Source organism: Parasteatoda tepidariorum, chromosome 9 (genome assembly GCF_043381705.1).
Source record: "Parasteatoda tepidariorum isolate YZ-2023 chromosome 9, CAS_Ptep_4.0, whole genome shotgun sequence".
Classification (NCBI taxonomy): Eukaryota; Metazoa; Arthropoda; class Arachnida; order Araneae; family Theridiidae; genus Parasteatoda; species Parasteatoda tepidariorum.
In genome coordinates, this window is record NC_092212.1 from 6,152,726 (window position 1) to 6,164,767 (window position 12,042).

A 12,042-nucleotide genomic window follows, 5' to 3' on the forward strand; every position below is an offset into this window, starting at 1 on the left:
TAAAATCAATACTTTGTGAAAGCTTTATTATTTTCACTTTACACAGTTAATCTATAAGTTTTTTTCCAAAGATTGTTTAATTTATGTAGGTTTCTGTAGATTTCTTGTTCTCTTGTCAATTAAGCAAATTTCAAAGGCTTATTGAATTCGATTTGAATATTTAGAGTTCTTCCAGAGAACAGTGATTCTGATTTTTTGTTATCAATTTTATTATTTTCCGAGCAGGAAATACTCTCATCATCACAGACAAAGAAATTTTCTTCATTATTCTGAAAAAGAAAAGAAAGAGACGAGATATTCATATTATTACCTATACATCGAATAGTAAACTAAATTAGCGCGTTGAATGTCACTGGTGACCGGTACAGAGTTTTTTCGCAGCGCCACGGGGGTCACCGGTGACCAGCGGCGAAGTCAAGACTATTAGAAACACATAATTCGAGGGAATTTTTAACGCTTTCAAATTTTTTATATTATTTTCGTTACTAAAATGGTTTGAAGAAATTAATACAAGATAGAACACACAAAAATAGTATTATTTATATACACAGAGATGCTAACTTGCTCCGGACAGCGAATAAATATTTTCAAGTGGTAGTTTATTAATTGTGACATTTGGTTTAACAAATTCAATTGAGTAGATTTTTATCCACCTCTATTGCTAAGCAATTCGTAGACTTATATAATTCACCACTTTTTATAGATTAGTAATGCTAAACCTTTTAAAAAACTAGCAAAATCTGTCCAATATTTGCAAATTTCGTTTGCAATTGTTTACCGTTTGGCAGGACGGGCAACGCATTCAACATGTTTAAAATAAAACAAAACTGCTTTTCTCTAGTCAATAAAAAATTGAGAAAGCTTTTGCCGGGGGGAAAATTTAAAATATTAAGCGCATCACTTTTGAAAGACATGGGGGGGAGGTGTTTCAATGGAAGTAGCCATTTATCATGAAAGTTATGATTAAACTTGATTAGCTCATTGGGGATCAATTTAATTAAATACCAAACTAAGAGGTAATAGCTAACTTTAAAACCGGTGACAAGGTTTTGATTAAAAAATATAGGAATTTCATATTATCTAGCTAACTGCTTACCAAATCTAACTTGATACTTACGTCTTAACTTGATACTCCGTTAGAATTCCAAATTGATACTCACGTTGTACAGTTTTCAAAAATAAAATTAACATTAGGGGGTCACAAGCGCTTTTCTGACCAAACTATTGGGAGCATATTTTCCAGATTGCGGCTACCGTCTGTACTGTGGGGGTCAGAAATCCGAATCCGCGGATGCGAAAGAAAAAGTACGTTTTTGTTCTTGATTTCGAAACTTAAAATATCGCCTGCACTTATTAATTATCATATTTCAGGTCACTCTCTCGTAATATTGACATTGAGTACTAGAAAGTGAATATATTATCATTAGATCAAAAGTTATTCGAGGTGGTCCGTTTTTTTTCCCATCTTTTTTTGCGCACTGTACATTCTATAAGCATGTTGTCAATTATAAGATGTAGTAGTTTTCAATGCAGTTTGAAATAGGCTGATGGCAATAGATTTAAATCAATATTTATTAAAAATAACCACCATCGTCAAATGACGTCATTAGATTAAAGGAGATTAGACTAAAGGTGTAAGCGAATATATAAACAATTTATGTGTGTTGTGATGGCCTAGTTCAGGGATGTCCACGCTTTTGGGGAGAATTCCTTCTAGTGGTGGCAAAGTTTACTTTTTAATATAGAATTCTTTGTTTTGTTAGTTTGACTTAAAGTTATTTTCCTCAGCACTAGTTGTAAATTATTCAAAAGTTCATATCAAATGCCTCTCTATACTAACTCTCTCGCGGTGTGGCTTATAAAATGTTTGCAAAATTACCAAACATTTTGCAAAATTTGCATTTTAATTGTCTACAACTTTGCAACAGAAATACCAACAGCGACTAAAAAATTTAGAAAGAGGTAGTAACTTTATCCATCTTTATTTGTTTCATAATTCAATAGTAACTACCTCCATAACTTACATTGCAAATTATTCATACTTAAAGAGAAAGCATTTTTTGCATTCAGTTTCAATAGTAGACTAAGAGCAAAATGCTTAAAAAAAGGTTGCTAATTTTATTTTATTTAAAAATATTTTGCTAGTGATAAATAAATACTTTTCTTACGTTTTTAGTCTGCTGTGGCAGCCTTGCTAATGCAAAAGAGAATTTTTCTGAGTTGAAATCGTTGTTTAAACCCATACCTGCCAACTTTTGCGCATTTGGCGTAAAATTTTATTTCTATATTTAAAGCGGTAGTAAAATGCATGCTTTCTATAAATTCCTTGAAATTTATAAACTTAATTTATAATCTTTCTGATCCACCACTATTTTTTAAAAATAATTAAGCGTATATATAAATACGTAATACTGATGTTGAAGTCAGTTGCATACCATAATGTTGCAAAATCAAAATGTTTTCACACAATGTTTTTAATTCATGATGTATGGGATAGGGGCCGCTGCGCGGCCCAGGTACCCAATTTTTTGTTAATAAATGAAATGAAATGATGTTGAAGTCAGCATAAGCTTGGTCAAAATACACCGTATTTTTCTGCCCATAAATGCAATTTATATTCCATTTGACTACCACTGGCAAAAATCATTCTTGAGAGGATTAAAAGTTGGCAGGTATGAATATGGCTGAAAGCCCTTATATAGCGAGACGGATAAGTGCAAAAACTGGTACGAAAGACATTTAATTTTAGCATTTTTTTTAGAAAAATATAATAACTGTAACTATCAAGATTTCTTTTATAATTTTAGTCTATATATAAAACTGCTTATTTTTCAAGGATAAAGCAAATATTGTGGTAAAGTTTTAAAAAGAATAAGTTAACTCCTTCCGAAAACTAGTTATAACTGAAATGGTTTTACTACCAGCCTTTTCTCTTTTCCGTCTCGCTTTCACCCCTGGGTATGAAACACAGACTATAATTTCATACTCATTAAATGCAATTAAAGGATACTGAAGGTAATATTATTTTGTAAACGAAAAACTTGACCACGAGGATACCAACTTGAATTGTTGTTGAGGATTATTATTCTTAGTGTTAGCAACATTTGTATTTTAGTTTAAAAATTTTTAGTTTTTATCCCTCTAAGACATTGCCGAAAATAACGGTTGTCACAGAGTCTACCGTCTCAAACAAAAATATTCTTTAGTAAATCTAAGAATAATTCAGTTTCTCAATGACAAATTCATTGGACAAATTGTATCCCAAAAATTAGTTTGCTTAAACATTCTGAATAATCAATGAATTTGGAATGAATTTCAAGAAAATTTTTATGGTCAGTAGACAGCCTGGTCCTGCACATTTTAACTAGTAAAAAAAGGAAAACCATTACTGTGAAGTGTAATAGTTAATTTATTCGTTAATTGTTCAGTAATTCATCGAACAAAAAAGATGCAACATTCGAGATAACATATCTATTGTTTTTGTTTGTTTGGGAAGATAAGAAAAAAATATCGTGAATTGAGGCTGACTGTTACAGTCATCGCAAGTTTTCATGGAAAAACTGATATTCTTTTCACTTCCTAGACGAAGACTAATGCTCAATATCATATCGCACCCCGGCAAGAAAAGTGTCATAACTCTAAAATGCAGCATTTGAGAAAAATCAACTTAAGGAATACGATAACCCTTATTCTGAATTTAACTCAAAACTAACACAACTGCCCTCAGCTGGATCAATTGCGAGTTAGAGATGCAATACTTTTTGAGCTAGATGGAGCCATTGATACTTATTTTTTACTGACATAGCCTCAAAATTCCTGTTTTTTGATTTGTGTCTCTTTTCTCGACGGGTGCGATATGGCAGTCATAAAAATGAAATGGGGAAAAAAAATCGTCAAATTAAAAGTGGGTGGCATTATTGGACTATTAACTTCCAGTAAATATAAATTAAATTATTTTTGGAATTGGAATTAACGGAAGAAAAGAAAATTCATTTAGTTTATCAGATAAAACTAATTTAAATTTTAACGCCATTTTTTTCACGGTAGGTATGTTACCCACCACCCATACTGTGATAAAAAAAAGCAGATAACTCAAATCCTTCATATTTTTTTATTTATAAAATAAATTTTATAAATGTTCCAAACTAAAGAAGAAAAGTTATAAATTTTTATGCATATAGCTGACATAGCTGACATGCGGTCACCAATTTATTTAAACTTATTGTATTAGAGCTAAATTTCTTAACAGCTAAAGGCTCGAATTAAAAGTGGTAAAACAATTTGCCATGGACTTTAGAAATTGACGGAAAGTATACCAATCACAGCCTTAAAAAAGATTCAAGTAAATAAAAACTTTTTACTCACAATGACGAATGAATGGAGTACTTGCTCTTCAAGGAGAAGAATATGACCGATACCCACATACGTGACCTGTGATCTCAGAGTCATCAAATATTTATTAGCAAAATGGCGTATTAAAGTTGAGCTAAGTTTCTCTGCATAAGTTAGAATGTTAATTAGTGCTAAGTTAATTAAATATAGAGCCGTATTGCGCATCAAATTTGTTGAAATATAATTCTTTCTCGTCTACTTCGTTTACTTAACTTATATTTATTATTTGTTTATTAATTTTATTGTAATCGTGTAATATTTTTGTTTTGTGTACCTGGAAACTTTGATGCATAGTAAGTTTGTTTATTTTCTACCATGACTTCGTGCCTGTCTATGTGTTAAGTCTCTTGTGTGTAGATATAGAGAAATAATTGAAATTTTTGTGAAAGAATTTAGAATGGGTCACTTAAGAGAATTGATACTTGACGAACTTAGCTTACTTGAAATAGAATGGAAAGAGCAGTTGCTAATGTAAGCAAATGCCACGTTTCAACAACCAATCAGGATCGAGATACCCACACTACGTAACTTGCAGGTATCCCATTGTACCACTTGTGCATATACTATCAAATATGTGGAAAGTTCTACTCAGAATTGGAAAGCAAAGTAACTTAAATTTTATACAAATTATACTTTTACAAAAAATATTTTTTGTAAAAATCTTTTCCAGCGATGGTTCAAGTTGACAACTATGCAATGAAATACCTTTTGATAATATCTTAACTTAAAAAGATTAATATTATATATTTTTTCGTCCATTTAAATTTCCAGCTAAGTATAAGTTCAAAAATATTTGTAGTAAAAAAATGTGTCGCTATGGTTTTATACTATCTTGGTTTACTATTTTAATCTTGAAAGGGCTAAAAAATTACATCAAAATTTTTAGTCAATTTTTGACTTCATAAGTTTTCATCATTTACATGTCGAAAAGTATACATTTTTCAAAAATGTAAAGGGATCGATTCAAAATTGTGTTGCTTATAAAATAAAAACTGGTTAAATTTCCCTGGTTTGCTTTTTTGAGAAAAATATGTGGAATTGTTTTGTTAATGTTTGGTATTTGTTTGAATGTTATTTACTAAAGACAGTACTAATATATTAAAATGAGTACCACTTTTATTTCTTCTACCTTTTAAAAAGCCGTAACAGTATATTAATTAATTAATTTAATGACTTGTTCTCACTACCCCCTATTACAACTCATTGCCAGAAATGTCACCACTATAGACGCTTGCTTATTTTGAACTTCCATTTCGTGCGCCTTTAAACTGGCACAAGTGATCTAAATTATTATGATTTTGTACTAATTTTTTGTTCTCTAACAATTATTATCGAAAAATGCTTTTAAATAGGCTAAAAATAGCTGTTTCGTCGTAATTTAATGATTTGACGACTAAGTTATCAAAATTACCATGTTACTTGTCAAATAAGTAAATTACGATAAAACAGCAAACTTTTCCGTCTATTTTAAATCAATTTTCGACCATAATTATTAGAAAACGAAAAAATAGTATTTAGATTACTTGTAGTGCCTGTATAAAAGTGAACGAAAAGGTAATTGATGATAAAAAAGTGGCCCTAGAAGCGCAAAATTATATTTTTGGCCTTGGGTTGCGAAAATCTCCGCAGCTTCTTGTGAAATTAAAAACATTTTTCTGAATCATGTATACTTTCAATTTTGCCTATGTTTCATTCAAACTCAATACCAGCGTTCAAATTATAATTAGAAAAATACTAGATATCATCGAAACAAAGATAATTACGCTTTTTGGCAAATTTATAAAAAGTGTCCACTCGAAGAAAGCTCCCAGTGCTCCTACTTTTTCTATTCAAAGCTTTGAACTCATGTCATAAATGGAGAAGACGAATAAAACTTGTGAAAGTATTTCAGTTGAATAACATTTCTAAACGAATCTCAGTTATTTTCGCGTCGCTGTTTTTAAGTCTGCAATTGGTTTCCCTTTAGAAGCAACAGTTTTTATGATATTTTATTACATATTCCTCCCCAGGAGTTTTAAAATTCCCTTTAGGGAATACTTAGTGTCCCCACATCTCTGAAATGTAGGGAGTAATGTATATCCGTTTATGATGTGAAACGTTAAAGTCTTATGTTTTTTTTAATCTTTAATTTTTTTTTCTAAGGATAAGGGTGTAAGTATTTTTTTAAACATATACGTTCATCAAAAATCTGTATATTATACTCAAACACAAAGCAAACAAAACCGTTTGCAATGTCATTTTACTACAGCCGAATTGTATTAGATATCAATGTTTAATTTTCAGTCTTGTAATGTTGATGCAATCCAGGAGAGGTCTAACTGCTGAATCTATCATGTGAAGAAACGCGCCTTTGTGGAACGATCTTAAATGGAAATAACCCGCATTAGCTTTGCATTCAGATGAAAACCACGAAAACATGCCTTATTTTGCCCTGACGAAAAAGGGAATATAACCCATCAACCGTTTTACACTAGATATACTAATCCACACTGTAAAACTAATATGAAAGCACAAATATACTGGTACCTGCCTTCTGACTAACACAAGCATTATCGCCAAAATCACAATTAGGAATGGAATTAACATCTTTTAAGTTGATTGACTGTCTTTCAACCATATTATTGTCAATATTTTCTACTGCTCTCAGATTTTTGAGATCATTTCTTTTTATATGTTCTAACAGACACCTCAATTTTTCCAGAAGTAACTTCGCTTTGGCACATTGATCGATCAAATATTTTTCGTTTATGACTGCGTGTTCCATTATATCAAAATGTGGTTGAGACGAAATTGAAGTTCCTTCAGATGTTTTCTCAAAAGAAGTATTAGGCTGAAAAGGAAAACAAAAACGATNTAATTTCAAGAATAGGCCTGTTTTTAAATATTTGTATGGCTTATAAATTCATAAAAGGCATTAAAAAATAACCAAAATTAAGTGTTCCTTCACTGGGAAATTTATTGTTCCTTCACTGGTAAGAGCTGTTCCTTCACTTGATCTTCTTACTACTTGTCATTTGAACCTCCAAAACTTTAAAACAATATTATGTAAGTTCTCCACAATTTTTTTACATAATTTGCAATTAGTAACAAATATGTTGACACTCTGTCATTTAACTAAAATTACGAATTTTGAAATTAATAAGATTTTTTAAAATGCAAGCGAAGCTTAAGTGTTCCTTCACTGGTTAGTTTACCCTATATAAAATTTTTCCTACTAATTATTGAATGAAGCAAGAAAGAGCAATAACACAATACTCTTTTTAACAAGCACTCCCCTTGTCATACACTACACAAAAATAAAACGAATTGTGATTTTTTTTAAATATAGACTGAGGCAATGACGAGCAATCTAGCCTCATACTAATTATATCAAACGCTTCACTCATTTTTCATACTTGGAAAAAAATGAAAAAACAAATTGTGAGATTTTTCTTTATTAACAATATATAAATAAGCAATTACGAGTAGTAGCTGGATACTACTTTAAAGAAGCACTTTCTGTGTCATACACAGAATAAAAATGGTTATAGACTGAATCAATGAAGAGCAATAGTCTATTTTTAACAAGCACTTCCTGTGTTGTAAGTACAAAACGAAACATTGTAAAGAACAAAAAGTAGTACAGAACATTGTAAAGAACAAAATCAAAAATGCGAAATTCTTCCGAACTAATTATAGACTGAAACAACAAAGTAATAGTCTGATGCTATTTTTAAAAAGCACTACCAATGTTATACATTGCATGAAAAATACATTACAGTTAAAAAAAAAACATATTAGCTTTTGATTAGAAATTTTGTCAAATTTAAAACAAAACGAAACTTACATTTTCAAGAAATAAATTTTCACTAGTGCACTGATCAGGAAAATTGTCTGGATCAAAATATTCTTTCTCCATTTCGTCAGTTAGGAATTGAAAAGAAATTGAATCTCTTTCAAGCTTTTCCTCGAAAGAAGTATAAGGCTGAAAAATTCAATCAAATTATTGTTGTTGTTTCTAATACCACTTACCAATACCAGCAAGCTCGCTTGGTTTAAGCAAGCGAATTTAAGGCAGCGGGTATTTCTTGTTTTTTAGTGGTGCCATCTACGGCTAAGAATACGACTTCCTCCTCACACGCGTCTCAGACCGTTTATCGGGTGAACCCATTCATACATCCATTCATTCATCCACCGATCGTAATTTTGACCTGAACCTGAGAACGATTAATATCCCATTCGGTGAATCAATTAATAAGATATGATTTATGATTTGCTATGGGAACATGGATGACTCTGTGACCCGACAAGATTTATCGTACACTAGTCACCATTTACTGTGTGGGGTGTCTTCGAAATCAACTGGTTATTTAATTAATTTTAATCCATTGTTCTCTTTTGGTAATACTATGGTACTCAAAATATTGCAAAAAGTTAGATTATGAGATTTTAGAGCGAATGAGTTAGAAAATTGTTTTGAAACAAGTGTACAGGGTTTCCAAACAATATCTTAATTAGAAAAAGTTATAAGCCTACCTCCATTGCCGCATCAACAATTTCAGAGATTTGAGAGGCAATGGCCAAAATAAACAAAACGAGGTGACGACACTTTATGTGTAATTTACATGATTATTATAATTTTTGTTGAAGATACATTTCTTAGTTACATTTTCATACATCTCATAATTTGTATGCATTTTACTTTGTGTAATGATATTTTTTTTTAGTTTATGCAACTTCTTTAAGCTAAAACAAATTATATGAAAGTTTTTTATTCCTTTTTTTCAAAATAATATTCAGAAACTATATCACTATTGCATACGCGAAGCTAAATAGAGCTTCAGAATTTAAAATTAGTAGCTACTCACGAATGCAATCTTTGAACTTGTTATTTTCATTTTATTAATATCTAATGCTGTCTTTTATAAGAAAGGCTAAGGAATTTCATCAATTGAAGTAAGAGCTCTAAAATCTTTATTGCGTATAAAAATCTGCAGACAAAACAAAATTGGGTGAGGAATAAAGTCTGGAACCTATGAAACATTTTTTGAAAAATGTAAAACTAAAAACTCAGTTGAAATGGGTCTCCAACTAAAGTTTAAGCCAAAGACTGATTCTAATAAAAAAAACTAATCACTGCAGCAAAAAATCCTTACCCAGTTTTGTCACACTGGCATCAATATGCTAGTGAAAAAATTTCAAGCATCTGATATTTTAAAAATTAAAAAATTGGAAAATGTTTAATTTTTTTAAAAAACAGAAATAATTTTTATTTAAAAATATTTTTTGTAATTTTTTTTGCTGAGAATATGTTTTAATATATAAATGTCACCTAAAAAAGCAAGTGAATAACTTTTTTTAACTTTTTCCCCGAAAATAAAAATAGGGAGATTTCGCACTTTTACCTTAGCTTCCGTACGCTAGCATACTTAAGATTGAAACAACTGCGCGTGATCTCGTTTATTTTAGATGCTACGTATAATTACCTTATGTTAGTCGAATTTACTGATACTGATACTAGAGTCGCTCAGAAGCCAATGCGGTCCAAAACGAGCCAAGTCCAAAACACAAAAATTGAGAAAATTAATGTTTTTTGATACATTAGTTTTTAAAATTCTTGGTTTATTAATTTAATTAAAAAAGTGTATAAAGTCTTTTTTCGAGGTGTAAACTCTGCAAAAAAACAAGANTGTTTTCAAACGAATAATTTTGTTTTCAATAAAAGAAATAAATTAGATAATTTCTGAGCTCAAATCTGCCGTCTTTCATAAGATATTAATATCATTACGTAATTCTGGGGAGTTTGAAGTGAAAATTTGTTTTACTTTTTTAGAGATATATTGTTAAAAAAGGTGACTTGGTAGCTAGATTTTGAATAACTCGCTTTTTTTGGCAGTCTTGATATGGCCTCTTTCCGTAAGTTTATTACTATTTGTTCTTGTTGCAAACTGTGCACCATCTTACGTTAGTGTTAACACTATTAGCATTGTAAACACCAGTATTGTAAACACAAGTAATAAGTAATCAAATACATTGTTTGCAAGAATCTCAAAACACAATGATGCCAAATGGCTTTAAAATACAACGGAAACAGTAACCCGGAAATTTTGGCGGTACCGAGCTTGCAGCGTGTAGAAAACACCATCCATGGGATACTGATACTTGTTCCCGCACTTCGAGCCCCCACAATTATCCCAAGTTCTAACTCAGTTAAGTCACGTTTTTTGCATTAATCTCAACGCGTAACACAGATCAATTGATGGCTCACTTGCCTTGCATTCCATTTTTGTAGCTATCTCACTCTCTAGCGGCAACAATTGCTCATTTTTCATAATTCTGTCAGATGGTCATAATAATTTGGCCACTTGCAAAAATATATTGCTTGCGTTCGGAATTTTTGAAACTTTTGTCAAAGAACCTAACTAACATAGCAATATAGAAACAAAAGCTAAATATATTAAGTCATAATTGTAAAGACTAAGTATAAACAAACTGTAAAAATGATAATTGTATAGACTAAGTGATGATTGCAAAGCTAGTATAGACTAAGTGAAAACGTACTGTTTCAAAAATTAAATTTCCTTTGAAACAATTCTCAAAAGACGGTGCCTCTTCGACGTTTTGTTTCTTCATTTCATCGAATAAGAGATTCCTGATTTGAGACGAGTTTGAATCTGTTTCCTTTATATTAATTTCAGGCTAAAAATGAAAAAAAATGAGTAAATATTATAAGTTTACCGACAATATGTAATGTCTATTATTAATAAAAACAATATTCTACAACAAATGCCGACCAATTACGTTTCATCTTCTCGTTGAACCTCTTTTCCCGATTATACAAAATAGCTGAAAATTGTTTTAAAAAAACTGCAGGGCATATTACCCTTTTTTACCATATTAACGAGAGTTGTTTCGGGAGAATCGCACATTCGCAGCTAATGCATATTTCCTAAATACTTAAGGAATGTTATTGTTGTTGTTGATTCTAAATCTACTTGTCAATGCGAGTAACCCTGCTTGGTGAAACCAAGTGAATTTAAGGAAGAGGGTGCGTTTCTTGTTTTTCACTGGCACCATCTATGGTTAAGAATACGACTTCAGCCGCACACACTTAACTACCCGTTTATAGGGCAGACTGCCGTTCATACATCCATTCATTCACAGACGATAATTTTGACCTGAACCAGAGAACGATCAATCTCCAATTCAGCACACACTGAGGTATTGATCTGGAACATAGAGGACTGTCTCTAACATGGACCAGTCAGCATTTACTACATGGGGAGTCTTGCTGGCAGGGATCAAACTCACGACATCTTGGAGATGGACCCAATGCCCTACCACCAAGGCTATCCCGCTCTACTTATGGATTAATTATCCTAAACCTCGGATTACGGCCGGGATAGCCTGGTTGGTAGGGAACTGGGCCTTTGTCCAAGAGTTCGATCCACGCCGGTCGAAGATTCCCCGTGTAGTAAACGGTGACTGATGCACGTTAAATCTGTCAAGTCGCGAAGTTCTCCATGTTCCCATAATAAATCACTGGGGGTACTGATCCAGGAGTTTCCTTGTCTTCTAGATTCGTACAAAATTACAAGGCTGCAGATTTGAACATTAGTAGTCGTACAACCAAAATCGGGTCAGCTGTTCAGCGAAATATATATATATATA

The 12,042-nt window shown here is 31.5% G+C and overlaps 1 protein-coding gene across 1 annotated transcript in view; it reads right to left on the reverse strand.

Moving 5' to 3' along the window:
* Nucleotides 1–12,042, reverse strand: part of LOC107443353 (uncharacterized) — a gene marked incomplete at its 3' end in the record, with an annotated part of 30,679 nt that overhangs the window by 7,899 nt on the left and 10,738 nt on the right. The window contains 3 exon segments of the mRNA XM_071185340.1: nt 6,919–7,222; nt 8,219–8,356; nt 10,933–11,070. Coding sequence (XP_071041441.1) covers nt 6,919–7,222; nt 8,219–8,356; nt 10,933–11,070 — 580 coding nt within the window.